Source organism: Mirounga angustirostris, unplaced genomic scaffold, assembly GCF_029215605.1.
Source record: "Mirounga angustirostris isolate CCGP_5_RB_7025 unplaced genomic scaffold, mMirAng1.0.hap1 SCAF_2, whole genome shotgun sequence".
In the NCBI taxonomy this organism is placed as follows: domain Eukaryota; kingdom Metazoa; phylum Chordata; class Mammalia; order Carnivora; family Phocidae; genus Mirounga; species Mirounga angustirostris.
The window spans coordinates 67666152-67679324 of record NW_026991710.1 but is presented as its reverse complement, the minus strand read 5'-3'; the positions used below and the strand labels follow the sequence as shown (position 1 = coordinate 67679324).

Below are 13173 nucleotides of genomic sequence, written 5' to 3'. Positions count from 1 at the left end.
TGAGATTAAAACTGATCAAAACTATACGTAATAGATTACTCAAAAATACTCAGAAATGTTCTCAAACTTATCACTCCTTTAGGTCCTGTCTCAAGCCTGACATCACACATTCTTGAACAGAATACCACCTGGACCCAGTAAACTCAAGCTGGGCGCACACTGGAGAGGGGGTTCTGAGAGCTCACACCCAGGAACCATACGTTGTGCTGTAAGTTTGACTGCGGTTGGAGACTTCATTCTCTCACTGAGAGGACACCTTTGGGTGGACCGTCCCTCAATGATTTTCTCTACCTGGGCCACAAGGCTTTTGCTCTACCCACCCACGTCCCTTTTACACATTAGAGAACCAGGCTGTATTTTCTCAGCTCCTTTTAAGAAACTCACTTGCCATTATCAAATACCGTTCCATTCATCAACCCTTACTAAATGACTCTTGATGTTATCTGATGATTTGAGAATGTTCTCCCTGTTGGCACGGGAAAAGGAAGACAATGGGATTAAGGTAGGACAGGTTTCTGATTTGGGTTCATTTGTCTAGACCTGCTTTTTATCTGCGGCCACAACACAGATTCCCAAATAGAGCCCCTCCTTAAGGAGTGACAGATCCTCTGTGGAGGCCAGAATGCTGGTCTCCCATTTCCCCTTCTGCTTTATACATTTGTCTCTGCCCCAATCGGCATCTACCTCATAGGGCATTCACCTCTGGCTCTGTCCCTATCTCTGTGACTAGGCGGAGAACTACAGTTCCTGTTCTTGGTGCCAGGACAAAGCCCCGTGCTGGATGTCTGGGAAACGCCGTAGGTTTGCTGAAGCCAATGGACAGGCTGTCTACCATTCAAGGAACTCTTAATGTTAACATCACCTAAATCCTAAGTGGCCAAATGTGGTTACCTTTTCGGTCAGCTCTACCAGGCTGTCACTTTGAACTGGATCTGGGCAACAGAAGAGGAGCAGATAGGAAGAAAAGGAAACGAAGGATTACAAATCAGCTCCTCTATGCTGGACACAAATCATGGTACATTCGTATGAATTTTTTTTTACCTAATCCTTAACCCTAAGAACTAGGAAGGATGACATCCATTTCAGGGTCATGCAAAATGAAAACCGGGGTGGGCAGGGAAGGGCTGTCCAAGGAAGACAAGTAGAAATGTGCACAGTTGGGTCTTAGGACTCCAAACCCGTTCTTCCGTTCAGAAGCTCAAGGGCCTCAGGGGTGCTGGGCTGGAGTGGAGCCGCACAAGGGCGACACAATGGCTGATCCAAACCAATGCCATTCAGCGGCCATATACCGTAAAGCTCCGGTGGGGACCGGATCAGAGATTCACAGAAGTAAATGTGTCGTTATAAATTGTGGAAACTATAAAAATTCAGTACTCTTTCTATTAAGAGGACATCACCTTTCAACAAACACATGTGTCCCCTCATCACAGAAGTATGTACCCCAGCCCTGAAGATGTCACTGTAGACTCTTAGACTCTGGTGATGGAATATACACGAGATGCAATGTTTACACAGCTGTGGTCATTTTGTAAACACCGAGCGAATGATTCTTCTCCAATGAGAAAGTGGCACAGCAGAGTCAAAATGTGATTTGTTTCAATTTTATTTTCCTATCTCAGTTTCAGTAAAAGATTCAGAGAACTTATTGACACAAATCATAAGCTATCTCCCATCCATATACAGTATATGTATGTCCACTGTTTCTATTTTTTTCTTTTTCACTGAACAAGGTGATACTGTCTTCAAACCAAAAGTACCAAGGAAGAGAGAATACAAATGAAACAAAAAGGGAGAGGGGGGTAGAGGTGTGGTCTTTTTATTCACAGACAGTAAATGCGTATGTACCACCATAAGGGGAAAAGCACTGAGGAAACATTTGCATCCCACAGGTTAAAAAGTCAAGCAATTAGTACAAGTAGAGTACCTCCAAAAATAGCAAATTTGGAACAATTAGCTATTACTGTGAAGGAAGTCCCCAGTCTTTTATTTTCCTGCCACCACATTCCTACACTGGAATTTAAGCTCTCTTCACAGTGCGAATATAAAAATGATCAAAGTCAGGGTTTTATGGCAATCTTTTGCTAAAATATATTCTATTTTAATATACATGCTATAAAAGTACACTAAAAAGGTCAATCGTTAGAGCTCTGTTAAAATTAAGAATTTACTTTTTTACATATAGAATAATGTACACCCACCTCTAAAAGTATATTTGAGGAAAGCTATTACTGTGACCCCAAATATTTCTAGCTTTGTATTTTGTTTATAATAGGACTGATTTTATAATACATGTATTCAGTAATGCTCTCTTATAATTCTGCACTGCTGTGCCTCACCAATCACTTTAAAGAAAAATGCGGAGGGAACCATGTATCTCCAAGCAGTTCTTTCTTATTGTGCAAATCAAGTTTTCAATGTAAGCTCCTGTGACAAATTTTTCTTCTTATTTTTTAACCTCTGCTAATCTAAATTCTTTTCTGATCAGCATTTGGAGCTTTTAATGAGGCAAATATAAATGAGAGATGCTGAAAATTAAACCTGTAGGTAGCCTGACTTTAAAAAGGAATCATTCCCTCCTGTAAAAACATTTTCAGTGCCGATTCTAGGTTTTCACGGGATGGTCTGAAATAATGCTGACTGTACACATTCCATGCGGACGAATTGACTGCGTGCGGGCCAAACTGAGAAATTAGACTCTTGGTACCGAGTTTAAGTAGATCTACTGTAATCATGTAGCGCACATGATGAAGCTGCTAGTTACAGACTTCCATCCATGGATCCCAGGAAGATGTGTCCTCTTTCATTTCAGGTATAGTCGGAGAACGGAAATCTAAAATAAGTGAAATCTGTTTCTGATTTAAACAAAAATATTTACTCTTTTCATTAGCAAAACATTCTTTAAAATCTATTTTTCTCCTCTCTGAACAGTTAGTCAAGGAGCACTAGGCAATTTTCGGGAGGCTCCCTGCACTACAATAAATACGGTCATGGGGAACACACAGCAGCTGTAGCTTATTTACATTCACCATGAGAATAAACTTCTTATCTGGTTACAGTGTCCAGTCCCACAGAGGAAAGGTTTGGCATTCGTGTGCTTTTGGTTCTTGATGAGAATCACTTCTGCTTGATTTTCACTCTCAGAAGAAAAAAATCATCAGCTGATGTCCTCAGATTTCATGACATGATGTGAAATAGGAAGGGAGCAAAGATTAGCTGTTAGCAGGGAGCTGGTCGGGGCTTGAGTCTGCAGGCAGATCTTCCTTCTTGCCAGGTGAGTGTCCCGTGGACGCCCAGGGCGCCAGCAGGGAAGCCCCTGGGACACAGGCATGCGGAGCCTCCTCCGGGGATGGGCCGCTCTGACTCAGAGGAGCACCCCCCCCACCCCCGCTCTGCGTCAGCTACCACCCCTACTCGCTACCCTCTATATTGATCTTATGTGCTTGAGGCTGCAGAACTGATGGAAACCAGTTCACTGGGAAACAAGCAAAAGCAGAGAATTCCACCAAGAGGTGGCCTGGGTCGTGCATCACTGTCTTCCGTGGAGATAATCTGAGGAGGATGCGTACATTGTGTTCTCCATAGCAGAATTCTCCTTTGTTTTTCTTGCAACTGTCATGTTTTTCCAAATTTTATCAGGTGTGGAGTTTAATGTCTGCTCTTTTTGAACCTACCTAAAAGTGGAATGTTTTCCCCTGGCAAATGATTACTTACTTACTTTGAAAAATGGACAAGCATTTTTTTTTTCTTTTTGGATCCAACTCAGCTCTTCAGAAAGGACTTCAGACTAAGAGGAGGAAGTACAGGAGAACGAACTTCCTATTGTGCCTTACATAAAACACTTTGTTAAAATTAAGAGCAGCTCCAAGTACAAAAGTAAATATTTGTGCAAAGGGCACAATGCCAGATGCAATCTTAAGACATCCTCAATTTACTTTTTTCCTGTTTGACTCTAAAACACAAGTCTTTTACATTATGAAACCTAGCACGTCTGGGGAAGGAAGTTAACGTCAGAAAATACACTTTAGAAAAAGTACAGGATCTTTTGCTGATAATTTGTTACTTACTTTATAACTTGGATCGAGTAAGTGTTAAATATTCACAGTAATTTCGAGAAGAGACATTCGTGTCTGTAAAACGTCAATCTATTTCATTTTCAACCAGTTTTCTGTACAATTACAAAATTTCATCTGTCAGTGCTTTTCTGTAGAGCTCCTTATGGCCAGTCCTTTCCTTTCTGGATCCAGCTATACCTTTAAGGTGGGCTGTAGGATTCCTTTCTCAATCAGATGAGTCTTCAGGGTTTTATATATATTTAACTGCTGTTCCGGTTGAAGCACCAACAACTGCTGAAGCACTTTGCTGGGATTCGGACCCCTGATAACAAAGCAGAAAAGGCCAAGTTCATGCTATTTTGAGAGACCTAAAGGAAGCATATAGCCCCAACTGAAAATAAATCATGCACTTAAGAGTAACAACCTTTACTTGATCAAGCTCACTTTAGTGCCCAATGTTAGTGTCAGAGGGAAAAAAAGCCCCGGAAATATTCGACACCGAGAGGCATACAGTCTAGATTTGGGAAGAACACACAAACACAAAATGTAGGAACAACACCAGGCAATCTAGGGGGTGCAGATCTAAGTTCTACAAAGCTTCTCAAAGGGGCAACCTGAGTTAGAGGTGGGAACAGGGAATGAATCCTGACTGGTCAAGACACATAAACCATCCTGTAAGGAAAGGAGCAGAAGTCCCAGTGGATGAAGAGAAGCCAGAAGAGGGCAGGAAAATATACTTTAAATTTTTAGCTTCAAAGAAACCTCGAGAAGTGCCCCTGGGGTATTATGAATGTTCGAGAGACAGGACACAGGTGCTGACCCGGCACTGAAGCTGCTACCCGGGATCTGCAGTAGATGCCACAGCCTTTGTCCAAAGAGAGTCTTCGGTGAACCCCAATGTAGGAAACAAAAGTGGGTCCTTTCTCGTTGAAGGGAGGACAAGGAGGCGGACAGCCTGCCCTCCTCAGCCCCTGCCAGCAGTCCCAGGAGAGGGGAGGCGAGCCCAGGGGAGCTGAGGCAGCAAGGGCAGGCAGTGGTGCGGCACGCTCCCCCTTCTCTTCCAGGGGCATCTCCCCCCCCCCCCCCCTCCGCAGCTGCCCCAGCCTCCCCGCCCCAGCCCTCCCCTTCCCACCCTTCCGAGTCGCACTGGACTCCTTGAATCAGAGAAGGTGCTAAACAGGACTCTTACCCTTTCCCTGCTCTGACACTTGTCTGGTCAGGGGTTCGTAACCTCCAGCCCCCCACCCCACGGGACTCGAGAACTCAACCCGCTTACACCTGTGTGGTCTTCTGCACTGCTATTTTGTCACGTTCTGAATGAACCGAATTCAGACTTTAATGCAGATGTGTCGTTCTCTGCAATTTCTACAGTCCATTTGAATATGAAAAGCAGATTATGGTTCACTTCTTGTAAAGAGAGATTAGTAAAATCCAATGGAAAACAGCAAGGTGTAAATGATATATGGGAGAAGGGCACCGAATTCTGAGAAAGACATTTACACAGGTAACTAAATTTATGATTAGGACTGTTCAGTTCAAATGGAATTATAGGAAATAGAAAACCCAGCAACAAAGAAATGTCCGCTATATAGGGATATCACAACAGAAGTCTTCGGTTAAAAAACCCACAGCACAGATTTGCCATCCCCTGGGTTACCTTCGTGCACGTGCCGCAGCTCATCTGCCAAAAGTGCGGCCGGATGCCTCTCACAGCCACTGTCTGCTCAAGGCAGGGCACAGCTTGTCTTACATGTCTTCAAAAGATTCAGCAACTTCCTACCAAACCCAGAGTAGGGGCCCACAGAGAAAAGGAAGAGTATTGTAGCAAGTTCAGCTAAATGCAAAATTATGTCAGCAGGTGCTCCCAGCTAGATGCACCCTGGCACTAGCCCTGTATTTCTAATAGTCTAAATATTTGCTTTCAAATGGTAGACAACGTGGCTCAGCATTACTTCTCTCTAGTGAGAGAATAGCAGGTTAAAAAAAAAAAAAGTGAGTTAATGCCCTAAAAGCTGCCACCATCTGAAAAAAGACTTCTAAGGATTTTTTTTTCCCAATTTTTTTTTTAAGATTTTATTTATTTATTTGACAGAGAGAGTGAGAGAGCACAAGCAGGGGGAACAGCAGAGGCAGAGGGAGAAGCATGCTCCCCACCAAGCAGGGAGCCCGATGCGGGGCTTGATCCCAGGACCCTGGGATCATGACCTGAGCCGAAGGCGGACGCTTAACCATCTAAGCCACCCAGGTGCCCCCGGAGTTCTAAGGATTTAAACATTAATTACTAATACTCAGATATATCAGAAACTGCCATATAAATGGATTAGACACTCCAACTAAAAAGACAAAGGTTGGGGGCACCTGGATGGCTCAGTCAATTAAGCCCCACCTTTGGCTCAGGTCATGATCTCAGGGTCCTGGGATCAAGTCCCACATCGGGCTCCTTGCTCAGTGGGGAGCCTGCTTCTCCCTCTCCCTCTGCCGCTCCCCCACCCCAACTCATGCTCTCTCTCTCTCGTGCTCTGTCTCAAATAAATAAAAATCTTAAAAAAAAAAAGACAAAAGTTGTCATCCGGGTTATTAAAAAAAAACTAAAATCAAGCTATATACTTGTTAGAAAAGAAACACACTATTTTTTTTAAAGATTTATTTATTTATTTATTGGAGAGAGCGTGAGCGAGCACACTATATAAATACTAACCAAAAGAAGGCTGATGCCATTCTTCTTTTTTTTTTTTTTTTAAAGATTTTATCTATTTATTTGACAGAGAGAGACACAGCGAGAGAGGGGACACAAGCAGGGGGAGTGGGAGAGGGAGAAGCAGGCTTCTGCTGAGCAGGGAGCCCGATGTGGGGCTCGATCCCAGGACCCCGGGATCATGACCCAAGCTGAAGGCAGACGCCCAACGACTGAGCCACCCAGGTGCCCCTGATGCCATTCTTCTAATATCCAACAAAACAGGCTTTAAGCAAGTGGTATATAAAGATAGATGTTATAGAATGACATTAGAAGCGATTCAATAGGGAGATAGGACAGTCCTAAATGTGTATATACCTAAAACCACTGCAAAATACATAAAGCAAAAACTGGCAGACTAGGAGTAAGTAAATTTACAATCACAGTGGGAGAGAAGGGGCCTGGGTGGCTCAGGGGTTGAGCGTCTGACTCTTGATTTTGGCTCAGGTCATGATCTCAGGGTCGTGAGGCTGGGCCCAAGTTGGGCTCCATGCTGGCTATAGAACCTGCTTGGGATTCTCTCTCCCTCCCTCTCCCCCTCCCTGCTTGTGCTCTCTCTCTAAAATAAGTAGATAAAAGTTTAAAAAAAAAAAATCACGGTGGGATATTCTGACAAAGCTCTCTTCCTGAAAAAATGAAAAATGGAAAAAACAAACCAAACAATCAGTACAGAAGATTTAGCTAAACCTCACCTAACTGGCGGGTACAAGCCTACATCCCCAACCTGCAGATGCACACATGCTCCAGGGGCACATGGACACATACCTGAACAGACTATCTGCTGGGGCACAAAACAAGCCTCCCCAACTATTAAAAACTGAAATAATAAAGAGTATGTTTTCTGACCACGTGGAATGAAGGCAAAAGTCAATAAAGGAGAATGAGGAAATCTCCATTTGTTTGGAAAGCAATCAATACACATCTAAATAATCCATGTGTCAAAGAAGGTATCATACTGGAAATCAGGAAATATTTGTATTTCCTGATAATGAAAGTACAAAGGTAACATGGAAGATGAGAATAAGGTAGTACTTAAGAGGGAATTTACAGTCTTAGATGAATATATCAGACAAGAAGGTTGAAAATCAATAACCTAAGCTTTATCTCAAGAAGCTCAAAAAGCAACAGCAAATTCCATCTCAAGAAAGATGAAAAGAATGAAAGATGCAAGTGGACATCAATGAAATAGAAAGTTAACAAAGCCAGAACTTGATTCTTTGAAAAGATTAATGAAATAAACTCCTAACAAGACTGCTCAAGAAAAATAAAAATTAATACAAAATTCCTATACTGCTCTGGGTATACATTTAAAATACGCGTTTAGGGATCTACAAATACGAGTTTCTAAATACTCTCTGAAGGAAGTACGTATTTTCTGTGGTCAGGCACTTAGTAGAGACCATGGAAAATAAAGTTAACGTGTGCCTGCTGTGGTTTGCTTTCATATCCCAAACTAGCATTTTAGGTCACATCCAAAACCTTACGGGTTTAATAACAAGAATAAACCACCCTATATAAAAAAGCAACATCCCTCCATTCACCCCACTTCTCCACCTCCCATACAACCATAATCCCCTGGCCCGCTTTATTTTTCTCCACGGCACTTAACCACCAGCTAACCAACTAGGTTTGTTTTTTGCCCGTTTCTGCCCCTTCTCTCTCCAGCTCCCCAGTAAGAATGTAAGCTCTGAGGGCGGGGACTTTGTTTTGTTCTTTGCTATATCCATGCCTACAACATTCCCCAACACATCACAGGCACTCAAGCAATAACTGGTGGACTGGATGAATTATTACGTCCTCTTCCTTTTTAGTTAGTATTCACTGTCATTGTATACCACAGAAAATGGGAAATCTGATGATTCAATCCAGTACCATCCACATTACCTAGATTTTACCTTGGCCCTATTAAAGACCATGACATATACTATTACTTAAGTTGTTCAAATGTGTGTAAAATAATTATAATTTAATTATTTCTTCTTAATTTCTCCTTAATCATACTTCTCAGGGCTACAATGTGACGCAAACTCCAGGGGCCACCATTCCCTTTTTATATTATAAATTACCACTGACAGAAAAAGTAACTCATTCAAACTAATGCCTATGGAAATGAGAACTCAAAGAAATCATCTAATAAAACATTTTTTAAAAAATCTAAAAGTACCTTATAAAACTCGTGATGTACACGTGCACAAAAGTTGCCATCAAATACTGACAATCAAATCTGTCCATTATCCCGCCATGTCCAGGAATGGTGTTTGCAAAATCCTTCAGAAACAAACATATGAGCAAATTTTCAAAAAATCGCCTTCTATAAAACTCCTACCTGTAAATGTCTCTTGGCATCAGGGGCTCTAAAGAAAATACTTTACTACCTGATTTTCTCACTAAATACAGACTTACTAGAACAGGTCTCACAAGTTAAAACCACATCTTTCAAATACGTACCCATGTTAGAATCATTACCGAATTGACCAAGAGCATTCAAGTAACACTAATTAAATATTAATTAAATCTAACACTAACTTTTTAAAGTTAATAAACCTTTTTCTAAATCAGAAGCACTATCGGCTATTATTAATCTAACATTGTTCTAGCTTACTTTTCTGTTTCACCGGAAATTATTTGAGGAGCTCTTTTTAGTGTTGTTGACAGATGTACTACTAGTTCTAACTCATGTTTATCCTAACAGTTTTTACTCTGAAATAAATATTTTGCTACTATAATGCATATTCTTCTTTAAGTATTGGGGTAAAAAGAAAACCAAAACAGATCATGTGGGACACGTTAGTCCATTAAATGGCCAAGTGGAGGGAATGGTTAGTAAGTCTCTCAAGTGGACTCTATAGATCAAGCCACATGTCTGGGTGCTAAGGATATGGAAATGACGGACTGCTCTTCTAGCATACGCACGCAACCTAAAAACACCTAAATGCAACAGCTATTATACCTTCATTTCAGACATGCAAAATAATCTATCATTCAAGAATAAACCTTGCATTAAAGACCACTGAAGAAAATGCCATTCTAAATGTAACATTTCTCTGTTTCAAACAATTATTGAATAATTCTTCAGTTACTTTTTGCCCACACATTTCCTTCCTTCTCTTCCCTGTTCTCTGAAGCAACAAGAGAGCCATAGTAACTCAATTCCTCTCTGCCGTTTGCAGCCTTGACATGACAGTCTCCATGCACAGTTCTTGCTGTGGTTCGCTGTGGGCAAGTGTTGTCTTCCCTAGCAGGTGGTGAGCATCTGGAGAACAGGGACATTTATACGCTTCCGCATACTGCGTTCCACCTAACATAGTATCTTCCCCCTCTTAAGTGCTCACTGAGGGTTTGTTTATATCCCTGGCTTCTGCAGCCCCGCTGATCTGGCCCCACCAATTCTGCAGTCTGAATGCCTCCTCTCTACTACGGTCACACTGTTCTCACTCCCCTTCAAATAGGCTAAGCTCCTCCTCTCCTTTGCACTCACTGGAACTCTCTTCCTTCCACTTCTCCACAGGACTCATTCTCCTTTTCTCAGACCCCTGCTCAAATGCCACCTCCTTCAGAGAGGCCTGCTCTGTTCACCCCACTTTCAATAGCCACTCCCTGACTCCCAATGGCACAACATTCAATCTTAGTGAAGGCATGTGAGGACAGCTGGGATAATAGGATAAAATATATGTGGCTTTATGAGAATCCAAATTAAATGAAATATAGGGAAAATTTCAAGTATCTGGAAGAGAGATCAACAAACTATGTCCCAGAGTCCAAGTCTAGCCCACTGCCTGTTTTTGTAAAAGTTTTATTAAAACCCAGTCATGGCCATTCGTTGACATATTACCCACAGGGCTTTGCGCTACAGTGGCAGAGTTCAGAGTTGAGTAGCTGCAAAATGATTAATAAATGATTTCTCCCTTTAGAGGAAGAGTTCACTGACCCCAGATCTAGGAGAATGGACGGTTATATCCAAAGGCTCCCCTGCTTGTCTCTTCAATCGAGACTCTGGCGCAACACGTAAACTTCAGACAATTCACAGCTGGCTTTTTGGGTGAGCACTTGAAGGACCAAGATTCTGTGTTTGTCCCAACATTAAGTGACCACATGCCAATTCTATAAATGAGGCTGACATAACACTTTAAAATGTATTAACATGGCATGTCCAAAATTTAACAAGAGAGAAAATACTCAAATCAGCCAGGAAGCATTTCTGTGAAGCTGAAACAAACAGGATGTGAAAGTTTTTTTCCCAGAGGCTTAATGTGGGAGACCAAGAAAGAACCAAATTACAACTATATTATATTCTCAAATTATATTCCCTAATAATGTAACAAAGATTCTAAACACACACCTTGATTTTGAAAGCTCTTTTGAATCCACTGGCAAAGAAGCCTCCAAAAGGGCCAATCAAAGAGGCAAACGTTGAAAGAGCAATGCTGTGTATCTGGAAAGGATACAAGCTCACTGTTTCCTAAAGAGAAAATAAAGGGGGAAGGGATTTAACTGCATTAAAGTTGTATGTGAGCATGCCACCTAAACTAAGAACCATGATATAAATATTAAACCATTATACCACATTTTTGTTAACTTCATAAACTCCCAGGACCATGGGAGAAAAATATGTTGTAAGCTGGCATTCCCATCCTCTGCTTAGCCAGCACTCTCCATCCCCTCTCTAAGCATACTGACGGCACCTGGCACACTAAAATCTTGCAGTTGGCAGGATACTCTAGTTCATCTAGAAACTTCTATAACACTTGATTTGTAGGCTTGGTAAGAATCAGTTGAGTTAATTTCTGAATTCGCTTCTTACCAGTAGAACTTCGTAATTGTTAACTTTTGTATTTTATTTCACTTTAATTTTATATGACAAAATGAGGGAAAAGTTTGTCTTTAAGTTGCTTTAAAAAAGACCACCAAATTGAGTATCAGCAAGACAGTCATAAAAGATCCAGGGAGGAGATCATAAAAATTGAGAAGAATTCTGCAGGCAAATTATTTTGTAAATTCTTGGTTCTTGCTCCACTTTAAAGAGACTGAAACTACAAGTTGTAGACAGTGCATAAATAGGTAGGCTTTAGAAAGATCATTCAGAACACCAATCTCGACCTGTTCTCGAAGCAAAGGCCTTGCCCCAATCAAAGATCGGTAGTATCAAAAAGTTTTATAGATAACAGATGGCTTGGACATTGAAAAAAATTCTTGGATTCCATGTATTGCACACACAAGGAGAGAAATAATGTGTTGGTTAACCTGCTCCTCAAAAATTATGGACTTTAGTTAAAAATATTTCAGACACACACACACACACAACTGTTTGATTCCTCACTTGAACCAACTACCCACCGGTCTTGATGGCAAATATCAGCAGGGTTCTAATGGATAGCTTGTCCACATCCTTCAGTGAGAGACCTCAACATTGCCTTCAAATGGCAACAGTGTGCTTTTCAAAGGGAAACTGATTTTTCAGAAGCAGCAGCTTTCTGTACTATTAAAGGTCCCCTAAAAATCAAGGAATCTTTGAGCTGTTGAATTTTAATTAAGCTTTAAATTGAGTCAGTTCCTACCAGTTACAAGTAGATTTATAGAAATCCAAGATCTATAGAAATCTAAGGAATACTGGAAAATGTTTGCAAAACAAACAAGATAAATAACCATCAGTAATCAATCATTCAAACCACTAGGTAAGTAAATTCCTAACAGACAGCTGGTTTGTGATAGTAATACTCATTTTATGTTCAAGAAAGGGAAATCACAAGGGGATAGAAAATATTACTGATGCTAAGCAGACAGGGATACCACTTCTGTAGCAAAGAGTTAAAAATAATGTAGAAATTGATTTCTTGTAAAATGTTTAGTCCTACTTTTAAATGAACCTTAATCTTTGGGATACAGGATCCTTAACTATGTTTATCTTACCCGTCTCAACACTGCCTTTAGAAAGGGAGGAAGTGAATAACTCTGAAGCTGGAAAAGTTCGGAGGGTTCACATTCTGTAACAAAGGAGTTTACATCACTTCGGTATTCCACTGGGCAGACAAAGTATTGGTATTTGGATAACATGTAGGCAGCCTGAATAACAAAGCAAAAGTCCATGAAACGAATGAAAAAATATATATATATAAAATATTTATCAATCTCTTTTCATTAGGCTCTTCAAAAACTAAACTTCCTAACATTTTTTGTATACTTATCTTTTTTCCAGTCATTTCATTGTTATCTTTGATTCTCACAAGACCTCTTTTAATAAAAACCTAAATTCCATAACTGTACACCAATTTTTAAAACATTAACAATATCTGTTATGCATGGCTAAAAGTCAATGTCCATTATTTTTAACAAACTGTTCCTGCAGGTTGGGCTCACAGCAGCACCCACTAAGTCAATCAGCTAGTATGT

The 13173-nt window shown here is 40.9% G+C and overlaps 1 protein-coding gene across 1 annotated transcript in view; it reads right to left on the bottom strand.

Moving 5' to 3' along the window:
* Window positions 1–1828: 1828 nt before the first annotated feature.
* Window positions 1829–13173, bottom strand: part of CDS1 (CDP-diacylglycerol synthase 1) — a 65278-nt gene continuing 53933 nt past the window's right edge. The window contains exons 10-13 of the mRNA XM_064584726.1: window positions 12694–12846; window positions 11126–11245; window positions 8951–9054; window positions 1829–4374 (exon numbers count right to left, since the gene is read on the bottom strand). Coding sequence (XP_064440796.1) covers window positions 4245–4374; window positions 8951–9054; window positions 11126–11245; window positions 12694–12846 — 507 coding nt within the window. The 3' untranslated portion in view covers window positions 1829–4244. The remainder of the gene's footprint in view (window positions 4375–8950; window positions 9055–11125; window positions 11246–12693; window positions 12847–13173) is intronic.